The 12496-nt window shown below is 45.5% G+C and overlaps 1 protein-coding gene across 1 annotated transcript in view; it reads left to right on the forward strand.

The window, feature by feature from the left end:
- Nucleotides 1–11551, forward strand: part of LOC126103914 (uncharacterized) — a 90577-nt gene extending 79026 nt beyond the window's left edge. The window contains exons 5-6 of the mRNA XM_049912334.1: nt 11125–11261; nt 11543–11551. Coding sequence (XP_049768291.1) covers nt 11125–11261; nt 11543–11551 — 146 coding nt within the window. The remainder of the gene's footprint in view (nt 1–11124; nt 11262–11542) is intronic.
- The last annotated feature ends 945 nt before the right edge of the window (nt 11552–12496 follow it).

Genomic DNA, 12496 nt, shown 5'->3' on the forward strand with positions numbered 1-12496 from the left:
CGACGTGAACACTGTCGCAAGATGGTGAAACGTGGTTGGTAGGTCTCAGAGAGCGCACAGTATTAGGTAACGATTGTGGATGGGACCGTAAACAGTTACTGTGAGTTGCACAATCGAACACTCAACTTTCTTTTTCTAACAACGACTTATTTAAACATTGCTTTAACAGTTCACAATAAGACAATACAGTTGAAGGCCTACACTACACGTCTGAAGGACAACAATAATTTAAACACATTAATAAAAAATTCTTTCTAACCAATAGATTTCTTTTTAAACTTACAACAGATCGGCCGAAAGCATAATTAAATAAATACTAACTTATTGCACGGCTGAAGGCCACAAAGAAATTTGAAACAACGGCTGAAGGCTTGAACAACAAGTCAGACAAACATATCCCTTCCTTTTTATAAAAAAATTTTCTTTTAAAGAATACACACGGCTGAAGGCCTTATTAAAAGGAGTTCACGTAAATCCTCGGCTGAAGGCCGCACAAAACACATCCAACAACTAACGGCTTAGGGCCTGGATTACACCAATTTCAGATAGAACCAATTTTAAGAAAAAAAAATTTTTAAAATAAAATCAATCTTCAAAATTTTAATTTAACACGGCTGAAGGCCTTTATGTAAAATTTAAAAGAACTGAATTAATACACGGCTGAAGGCCTCACACAATACTTCAAACTAAAATGAAACTCACAGTCTAAAACAAACAGAACAAGTGGTGCTCAGATGTGTTCCAAGGGTCGGCCTAAGAAGGTAGCTCAAACGTAAGGTGGGGTGAGACAGGCAGCCAAGAGTTGAATTTAAATGATCGGATGGCAACTCAAACTAGGGACGGCCCAAGGACCAACCAACAATTTAAACAATTCCCTTCCGTCCCACCAACGGCACAACGATGGAAAATATCGGCCAAGAACAAGGATACGAACCGCACTACGTCTTCAGAAATTGGCGTCTCAAAAACAGTCAAGGGAACAGTAACCGCTCTGAGTAAAATATGAACCAAACAACTTAAAAAGCTGTCGAACTACACGCCATGCTGGACAGCTTCAACACGACGAGGAAAGGCACACTGCCAGAAAACTACGCTAACGGCCACAGGGCAGAAAATACCGCTGGTGCACTTCACTGGTAAGTAACAATTTGATAATTAATCACAATATAGGAAGACGGCTGCAAGATTTCGCCGACTCCTACACATCATACGTTGCTGCTAGGCCAAACGGCCCAGGGACCTACAACCTGCAAATGAACAGAGAGATGTCACAATAGTTGAGGTTTCATAACAGGTTAACTGATCACTCAGCTTCAGCGTCCAGGTTCGGTGGACAACGAACTTTGTCGCCCTGGTAGCTAGCGCACCACGATCCGACAGTGCATGCACACCGCCAGCAGTCCCGGCCTGGCCTCACCCCACGGAGACTTGTTCGCTGCTCTGTCCCAACCGACTGACCACTCGTAGCATGCAGACAGCATTAAAACAGCTGCTCAGTCAAAACCACACAAGCTACATACGAAAACACTTCCACAAACAAGTCGAACAATACTAAAACTAGTGATTGTGGAACAACAAGGACGAATCACAAGTCGACACACACGGAGAACCCACAAGCGGTCGGCGACAAAATACATGTCGTCCGATGAGACGACCGACCGAACGACCAACCAAGGTCGTCCCCAATCAAGTCATGTTGTGTTGGCAAGGGTCGAGCAAGTCATGGCTGACCGGACCTCACTGCTGGTCCATCCCGACTGAACTCCCGACACACGACGCCCCGGAAATACTAGCCGTCGCTGCAAAGCTAGTACGACAGTGCTCTTATCGATAAGTGCTGATGCTGCCACTCCCGGGCAGGCAAGCCAGCAACTTAGCGAAGCCAGTAAGTCGAATAAGAAATGGGTTGGCAGTGCCGCCAAGACAAGATGTCAAGCAAGAACGGCACGAACACGAGCTGCACACAGCTCAGTTGGGAATTAACAAACTTTGAACACGGAATGGTAATTGGAGCTAGATGCATAGAACATTCCTTTTCGGAAATCTTTACGGAACTCAATATTCCGAGATCCACAGTGTCAAGAGTGTGCTGAGAATATCAGATTTCGGGAATTACCTCTCACCAGGGACAACGTCTTCACTTAACGACCAAGAACAGCGGTGTCTGCGTAGAGTTGCCAGTGCCAACAGCCAAGCAATCAGAAATCAATGTGGGACATACGACGAACGTATCCGTTAGGACAGTGCAGCGAAATTTGGCGTTGATGGGCTGTGGCAGCAGACGATCGACACGAGTGCCTTTGATAACAGCACGACATCGCCTGCAGCTTCTCTGCTGAACTCGTGACGATATCGATTGGACCTAGATGATTGGAAAACCGTTCCCTGGTCAGATGAGTCCCAATTTCAGTTGGAAGAGCAGGTGGTAAGGCTAGCATGTGGTCCAGATCCCTCGAAGCCATGGACTCAGCTGTCAACAAGCTACTCTGCAAGCTGTTGGTAGCTTCATAATGGCGTGGGCTGTGTTTACATGGGATGGACTGGGTTCTCTGATCCAACTGAACCGATCAGTGACTGGACATGGCTATGTTCAGCTACCTGGAAATCTTTTGTAGCTATTCATGGATTTCATGTTCTCAAACAGGGATGGAATTATCATGGATGACGATGCGCCATGTATCGGGCCATAATTCTAAGCAACTGGTTTGAAGGAGAATTCGAGCAAATAATCTGGGCAACCAGATCGCCCGACATGAATCCCATTTAACATTTATGGGACGTAACAGGGAGGCCAGTTCGTGCACAAAATCCTGCATCGGCACCACTTTCGCAATTATGGACGGCTATAGAGACAGCGTGGTTCAATATTTCTGCAGAGGGCTTCCAACAACTTGAGTCCATGCCACGTCGAGTTGCTGCACTAGACCAGGCAAAAGGAGGTCCGACACGATATTAAGAGGTATCCCATGACAATTTTTACCTGAATATACTGTGCATGATTTCGGAACGAGAAATTACATCCAATACTAGTCTTGAATGGAAAAGTTTCCCATGATCAGAGATCATCATAGGTGTTTCGCTGTGTTTCAAAATGATGTTTTCTAACAGAAACTTTGCAGTTTCCAGAAGTAATTTCGGAACTTGCTTCCATCGTTGGCTTTCCTTACAGTGACTCACATACTGTGTAATGGATCAGTAAAGACCTAGCCAGTGATACCTGCATTTGATTCTGTCTGCAGTCTTCACGAATCCCAGGTGACTAGATGATGAAGAGCCGTGGAAATTCATCAGGATAGCTGGTCAAAGATGAGGTGGGATTGTGAGCAACCATATCCACCCCATTGGGTCATCCTCTTACACAATGATCTGTCTATTAACAGGTATCCTTCTTTGGTCAGTTCGTCCTTCAAGTTTCCATGGTTTTCAGCAGTGCTGGATCTTCGCTCTGTTCAGCAGTAACATCATTTAATACAACGATGACTGAGATTTCATCCACGCTGCTGTATGTGCCGAAGGATTCCTTGAGAGGCAGTCAGTTCATCTTGGACTTGCAGAGCACTCTGGAACTGCAACTATCCCATAACTGGTAATGTCAGTGTGAAGTTCTGCCTCGGCATTCTCATCATAAAGTATCAGGACTGTTAGCACCTCCTGAAGGACAAGAAAGCTCTTTCTTACATATCGGCGACTCCCTGCAGTAGTTCTTGCAGGGGATGTACCTTTGTACAGAAATCTTTTATGAATATCTGGTACTATGAGCACATTCCGAGAAAACATCTGATATCACGAGTATGCTGAAGAATCGGGGTTTCTGTGACTGCTCTTATTTCCTCTGGGTCGGGAGTATTTCACTGTCATTCACTACGTGCCCCAAGACTTTTATTTCTTGGATGACGAAAAGGCACTTCTTTGGATTCAGGCAAAGGCCTGCAGTACACTTCAACACCATTGTCTGGAAGCTTAAATGTTCCTCAAATGTCTTCGCAAAAGCGACAACGTCATCCAAATACCAAAGACAAAACATCCATTTAAGGTGTCGGAGCACATCGTACATTTTAAGGTGGCTGGAGCATTACATAGTCCAAATGGCATAAATTTAAACTCATAGAGGCCATTAGGAGTATAAAGGCAGCACTATTTTGTGATCAGCCTCGTAAACTTCGATTTGCCAGTAGCTTGTTTGCACATACATAGTTGAGAAATACTTAGCTCAAGCACACTAGGTTGTCAGCAATGTGCGGTAGTGGATGGACGTCTTTCTTTCTGATTTTAATCAGTTTTTGTAGTCGACAAAGAAACGCCATTTGCCAACCATCTTCATCGCAAGGACCATAGGGATGACCAAGGACTGTCTGAAAGTTCAGTGATGTCATCATCATATTTCGTATTTCGACATAACTGTCATCAAGGAGTGTGACTGCAGGATGTGATGCAAGAGTATATAGCATTCTTCACCCCAATGCAATTTTCATCTACACTGCATTAAGGTGTGAAACGACTGATCAACCAAAAACTGACATGACGTCTTGTGACCTGTTTCTGCTGCCTTCGCTACAGTTTCCTGGTTTTAGTTTATTTTCGCAATATTTGAAAGGAGTGTGATTGCAGTTATTGACGCAGTGTTCTAGGTTTGTGATTACATTTAAAAATGACGACTCAGTGAGTCAAAACTAGTTACGTAACCTTTTAAAAATTTCATTGATTTATTGACTGTGGCTTGACCATCGTTTGTGGCGTCAAATAAACACTTTACAGCATATTCCCTACTTTCTCTTAGATTGTCAATCGTTCAGCCAGTGACATCCTACATGAGTGCTGGCTAATTAGTGGATGATCTCCAGTGTTGACATATTGTTTTCCCATTGGCTGCTTGGTCTGTCCTTTACTAAGTCCAAATTTAAAAGCATCCGAAAATTGACACAGGATGGCTATCAATCGCCAACATTGCTCCTCAGCCAGGCCAGGTCACACTGGCAGTTTGACAGCAGCTTCCTCCCCTCTATTGTCTGTATTGATAGAAGAGCATGATTCTTCACGTATGACACTAAGCTGGCCTTCCTGGATTGGTTTGGTTGTCTCTACACACATACATTTATGACTTGTGAATACTCTTGACTATTAGTGATCGGAAGTTCTCCTTCGTCATCTTCAGTGCCTATTATGGTCGCTGGCATGTAGAATCCTTTTGCGAACCTGTGTAGCTTTTTTCGATCGGCAAAAGCTTCACACTTTAACAGAGTATCTGAATTGTCAACTGGTACTCATCCCGTTGTTGACTGTGGACTAATAACGTCTTCAATGGCAAATAACCACCCAGGGCAATTTTTGTTATGTGTGCTTTTACGAGGTCCCATCTGAGAATAGCGTTATCAGTACATTCTGTCATAATAGAAAATTTGAAGAGCTATGTTTCATCATTGATATTTATCCTTGCAATAAATGTTCCTATCACTTGAGTGTACTTCACATTTGCAACTTTCAGCACAATCGCTTTCATATCATGAAACGTAGTCTTCTTTAGCTGATGACGATAACCATCTGACATTACAGAAAGGGAAGCCCCTGAGTCGACTAGGACAAGTTGGTTGCAATTTTACAGTCGAGAATATATCACTTCCACTGCATTGGCAAATTCACCTGGCCAGAATTATCAGTTAGCAGAGATACTTGATAGTGAATGTTAGTTGCTATACAGCCCAGTCACCTTAACGTGACTGCCAGCTATGTGCAATAGCCACTCACAGACAGCAGGTGGCAGCACTAGCAGTGGAGTGTATATGGGCTAATGTTGGCGGCATTTCTGAAATGGTTAAGTTTGTAAACTATTTGCATGCTGTTGTGGTTAAAGTATACCGTGAGTAGCACTATCGAACACTGGTTCCGAGATAACTGTGATGCAACGAGGGCCATAGATGGCATGGCTGAATGATGGCTTCAGAGATGTTCATGGGCAAATAGACATGCAACTGTTAAGCAATTGACCACCCAGATGAACCAAGAGGCTATGAAAAATTTCTCCTCAATGACGATTCTGTGAGCGTTGCTGCGTAATGGACCTCCACAGCATGTGCCTGGTTCATGCCACCATGCTGACTGCTGTTTACCGGAGACAAAGGCTGCAATTTGCAATCCAGTACCGCAAATGGACGTCCACTGAGTGATGACAGGTGGCCTTCTCAGATGAATCACGTTTTATGCTCCATCAGACAGATAATCCTAGTGTGTATGGGGCGAAACAAATGAAAGCAAACACCCTACATGTATTATGGTCTAGGAATTTTTTTCGTGGCGTTATTCTGGAAGGCATAACGGATCAATACAAGTATGCATCTATGCTTGGGGATTATGTCTACCCCTATATGAAATTCGTCCTCCCCGACAGCTGAGTGATCAGCGCGGCGGTCTGTCACGCCAAGGGGCCTGGGTTCGATTCGCGGCTGAGTCGGAGATTTTCTCCGCTCAGGGACTGGGTTTTGTGTTGTCCTCATTATCATTTCATCATCATCAGTGGAGGGCAACGGGAAACCAACACTGGAATCACTCCCCTAGACGCTCATGCGGTGGACCTCTCTGACGAGATTTCCCCCATGACCAGACCTGCCGTCAGGCAGAACACAAAGTTTTTAGTTGTATGAAGTTTGGTTTTCCTTGGCACTATGGCATCTACCCGCAGGACAATGCAATCTGTCACACTTCTCGCGGTGTACATACATGGTTAAAAGGGCGCCAGGATGAGCTTACTGTACTCCCCTGGTCACCAAACTCCCCACATTTAAGCCCAATAGAGAATCTTCGATCGTGGTGTTCGCGCCGTGGATCCTCAACCGAGAATCCTAGTGCAACTGGCCATGACACTGGAATCAGCATGTCTCCACAACCTTGTCAGTACTTTCCAGAACTTCACAGAATCTCCTGCACGTCTCGCAGCAGTCCGATATGCGAAAAATAGTAATTCTAGCTTGTGACAGATGGTTACATTAATGTGACTGACAATGTACTTGAGACTAATCACAGCGTAATAACTAAGGTGATAAGGACAGAAGACGTATTTCAATTTTGGTAGAGTGCAGAGGGATACAAATTTTGAATTCATGAACTGTGGTTTTAAGCTGTGAAAAATCGCAACTGAAAGTCACAGCCCCAGAGAAGCATCATTGACAGAAATCACTGATATCACAGTTCAGTCGATCCATAGTCGCATAAGTATTTTTTGGTGGGTTTTGATACACTACGTAAATGACTTAGTAGATGGTAAGATTACCCGTTGTATTCTTAGTATTGGTAGGGAAAGAGAGAAACTGGTAGCCGACGACTTCTTGTTTGTTTGTTTCTCACATAATTAGAACCGCGTATAATCCAGTGTTAGTTCATTGAGTATTTTATATCCTTACACAATATAAACTGCCTTTTATCAGTAGTAAAAGTTAGTAAATGACGTAGCTTCTGCACTTTTATGTAACCAAAGTAATTACTTTTGATGTAGATACAGTTTACATGCACAAACATAACAAATATGTATAATTATTGTTGTTATTTTTTACTCAATAGAGAGTCCTTCATCATGGTCAAAGGGAAGAGTTTCCTGTTATTATTGTTAAATGTGAAGGTTGTTTGTGAGTAACAGAAACATGTTTAATATAAGTTCAGCGAAGCATTGAAGCTATATTTGATGTATTTTTGTTTGTGGTTTTTTTCTTTAATTTAACCTTCTTGTTGAAGAAACTGTGTTTTCTAGCGCTGTATTATAAATCAATATTGTTTTCTTTATTTTCACTAAAACGTACCTCTGTTTCACGTTACAAATCAACAATTATCGATAAAACCTGAGTTAAACATTGACAATTTCAGTTTTGCTATAAACACTGTTTATTCTTAAGTAACAGACAGGCGGATTAACTATGTAGAACAAACCATCCTTTCATACACTGACGGAAGTAAAATCACAACACAAAGAAGGAGTTGTGCGACATAAGCGAAAGTTGGTTGGCGTTTTTCTACATTTGAAAGATGATGTCTATTCAAATTTCCTGGCAGTCACATAACAGTGGCGCTAGTGGTGAGTTGATGTTAGTCAAGAATGTCTCCATTATCAACACCTCACTGAGTTTGTACGAGCTCGTGTAATAGAACTACGAGAATCTGGGTGTTCCTTCTACGATACTGCAGGAAAATAGCCACTGTACATGACTGCTTGCAGCGGTCGTCACGAGAATGTATGGTCTCAAGATGATCTGGCTCTGGATGGGCACGTGGCACTACCGAGAGCTAAGTCCATCGTGTTCGGCGTATGGCATTGGCGCGTCGTATTGGCACTGCAGCAGCAGTTGCACCTCAGTGACAGAACGAACTGTTACAAATCGATTACCTGAAGGACAGCTCCGAGACAGGCGCGCTGTAGTGCGCATTCCACTGACCCGAAACCACCGCCAGTTGCGACTTCAGTGGGATCCGAGCAAGAGCTCATTGGAGGCCAGGTTGGAGATCTGTCGCGTTTCCTGATGAAAACTGGTTCTGCTTCGGTTCCAGTGACAGCCGTGTGCTGGTTGGAATAAGACCAATTGAGGGCGTGCCTGCATGCTAGACACACTGGACATGTACCTGGAGTTATGGACTGGGGTGCGATTTCGGGTGACAGCAGCAGCAGTCTCGCAGTGTTTCCATCTCAACCTGACTGAAAATGTGTACGTCAGCCTCGAGATTCGACCTGTTGAGCTGCCATTCATTAACAGCATTCCAGTGGGTGTTTTCCAACAGGAAAACGCTCGCCTGTATAGGGTAGTTGTATTGCAACATTCACTACAGAGTGTCGACATTTTGCAATGGCCTGCTCGATCACCACATCTGTCTCCAGTCGAGCACAAAAAAATGGTTCAAATGGCTCTGAGCACTATGGGACTCAACATCTTAGGTCATAAGTCCCCTAGAACTTAGAACTACTAAAACCTAACTAACCTAAGGACATCACACACACCCATGCCCGAGGCAGGATTCGAACCTGCGACCGTAGCAGTCCCGCGGTTCCGGACTGAAGCGCCAGAACCGCACGGCCACCGCGGCCGGCCCAGTCGAGCACATCCGGGACCTCATCGGACGTAAACTCCAGCGCCATCCACAAAGAGCATTAACCGTCGCTGTATTCACCGACCAACTGCAACAGACATGGAACTCCATCCCACATACTGACATCCAGCACCGGTAAAATACGATGCGTGCATATTTGCATGCTAGCATCCAACATTCTGTCGTTTGCACCGGTTATTAATGTACCTCCATTTCACATTTGCAATGGCTGATCTCGCACTTACATCTGTGACGTTGCAATATTCATGACTTACATACACTACTGGCCATTAAAATTGCTACACCTCGAAGATGAAGTTCTACAGACGCGAAATTTAACCGACAGGAAGAAGATGCTGTGATACGCAAATGATTAGCTTTTCAGAGCATTCACACAAGGCTGGCGCCGGTGGCGACACCTACAACGTGCTGCCACGAGGAAATTTTCCAACCGATTTCTCATACACAAACAGTAATTGCCCGGCGTTGCCTGGTGAAACGTTGTTGTGATGCTTCGTATAAGGAGGAGAAATGCGTACCATCACGTTTCCGACTTTGATAAACGTCGGATTGTAGCCTATCGCGATTACGGTTTATCGTATCGCTAAATTTGCTCCTCGCGTTGGTAGAGATCCAATGACTGTTAGCAGAATATGGAATCGGTTTGTTCAGGAGGGTAATACGGAACGCCGTGCTGGATCCCAATGGCCTCGTATCATTAGCAGTCGAGATGACAGGCGTCTTATCCGCATGGCTGTAATGGATCGTGCAGCCACGTCTCGATCCCAGAGTGAGCAGATGGGGACGTTTGCAAGACGACAACAATCTGCACGAACAGTTCGACGACGTTTGCAGCAGCATGGACTATCAGCTCGGAGACCATGGCTGTGGTTACCCTTGACGCTGCATCACAGACAGGAGCGCCTGCGATGGTGTACTCAACGACGAACCTGGGTGCACGAATGGCAAAACGTCATTTTTTCGGATGAATCCAGGTTCCGTTGACAGCATCATGATGGTCGCATCCGTGTTTGGCGATATCGCGGTGAACGCATATTGGAAGCGTGTATTCGTCATCGCCATACTGGCGCATCACCCGGCGTGGTGGTATGGGGTGCCATTGGTTACATTCTCGGTCACGTCTTGTTCGCATTGACGGCACATTGAACAGTGGACGTTACATTTCAGATGTGTTACGACCCGTGGCTCTATCCTTCATTCGATCCCTTCGAAACCCTACATTTCAGCAGGATAATGCATGACCCCATGTTGCAGGTCCTGTACGGGCCTTTCTGGATACAGAAAATGTTTGACTGCTGCCCTGGCCAGCACATTCTCCAGATCTCTCACCAATTGAAAACGTCTGGTCAATGGTGGCGGAGCAACTGGCCGTCACAATACGCCAGTCACTACTCTTGATGACCTGTGGTATCGTGTTGAATCTGCATGGGCAGCTGTACCTGTACACGCCATCCAAGCTCTGTTTGACTCAATGCCCAGGTGTATCAAGGCCGTTATTGCGGCCAGAAGTTGTTGCTCTGGGTACTGATTTCTCAGGATCTATGCACCCAACTTCCGTGAAAATGTAATCACATGTCTGTTCTAGTATAATATATTTGTCCAATGACTACCTGTTTATCATCCGCATTTCTTCTTGGTGTAGCAATTTTAATGGCCGGTAGTGTATGTTACCTAGATGACTGCTTCCCGAAATTTCATTCCTCTACATTAATTATTTTTTGTTGTTGCAATGTTTTTCGTCAGTGACTGTTTCCAGACAGTTCTCAGTTTTCGGTTTTTAGGGAAATACAGTAAGGTACTGATTGTTTTTGCAAAGAAAACGATTGTTATGAGGTAACGCCTGATAGGTATGCAACACGCCTAATGCACGTGTAACGCGGGTACGCCCGCAACTGGTAAAAACCATTAGGAAAGCTACCGTAGTCTACGATTACTTACGGTAGGCTACGGTAGCCTACGGTAGTTTTACAACTTTACAATGGCCTGCCACCTGCACACGCGACGCCTGTACCGTAATGCAGAGTGGTGCTGTGTGTTGCGCAGGACGGCACGTGTTCGCGCCGGCGCTGGGCCTGTGGGACGAGTGCTCTGCGGGCGGCGAGTGGCGCACGTGGGAGCGGGTGTCGGCGCTGGGGGCGGCGCCGTGGCGGCGCTACCTGGGTCGCTGGGGGCCGCCGGCCGCGGGCTGCGCGCCGCCGCTGCCGCCGTCGCCCGCCTGCAGGATGGCGCCCGGGCCGCCCGCGCTGCTCGCTAGGCCGCCCGACCTCGCCGCGCACTGCCCGCCGCCGTGACGCCGCGGCTGCCGCCTAGGGGCCGAGGCGGGCAGCCGCCTCTCCTCGCTCCGCCCAGCACCGCGACTCCAGCCGCCCGCAAAGTGTTCCTTGTTCCTCCGTTAGACTTCATTGGCAGAGTCGTTTTGTTTCATTCCCCTTGTTAATAGTTTGTATTTTTTTGTGAACAGCACCAGTGACAAAGGGGAATGTTCCAGCAAACAGGTATGCAGACCTGACATGCACACTAAATGTTGCCAATGTAGTAACTGAATGCTACTATTGATTCAGGTAAAACATCCAGTGCAGCGGAAAAGTGTTCAGCACTTATAGTTCCTTCGAGGTGACCGATTACGTGCTGACAGTCAAACACTTGTTTGACTGTAACAGAATTGTGGCGACTTGCTAAGAATTAACAAATAATATTTATTGAGAGTATGTTACAAAATGGACCAAAGTTAACTTTGGTACAGTTTGATGTTCGTTACTCGATGTCTTAAACCTAATATGTACAGTGACATGTGTACAGTTATATCTAGATTACTTTACTGTCTCTCGGCAGTCTGTCATATTCTCACTATAACTGATAGTAATGTTGCAGACACTGTTAATGGTTCTTGTTAACCGTAATTAGCAAAACTGAATCCCGTTACATCCAAATCCACAAAAAATAAACTCAAAATATATTTGTTTAAAAAGAAAAGAAAGATAAAAATTCCCTGAACGTCTTCCTAAGAGTCAACCACCACGCCTTTCAGTCTGTGTAAGTATAGACCAGACGTGGCTTAAATTCATGTAGTCTCGACGACAGTTGAAAGATATATTCCAGATAAATTAATAAGAGTTGGTACTCAGCTCGTGGTCTTGCGGTAGCGTTCTCGCTTCTCGAGCACGGGGTCCCGGGTTCGATCCCGGCGGGGTCAGGAATTTTCCCTGCCTCCTGATGACTGGGTGTTGTTGTGTCGTCTTCATCATCATCATTCATCCCCATTACGATCGGAGGAAAGCAACGGCAAACCACCTCCGCTAGGACCTTGCCTAGTACGGCGGTGCGGGTTTCCCCCATCGTCCCCTACGCTCCTCGGAGGATGGGACCTCATCATCATCACTCATCCTCCATGGTACATAAAACAGGTCAGAACACT

This window comes from Schistocerca cancellata, chromosome 1 (assembly GCF_023864275.1).
Source record: "Schistocerca cancellata isolate TAMUIC-IGC-003103 chromosome 1, iqSchCanc2.1, whole genome shotgun sequence".
In the NCBI taxonomy this organism is placed as follows: Eukaryota; Metazoa; Arthropoda; class Insecta; order Orthoptera; family Acrididae; genus Schistocerca; species Schistocerca cancellata.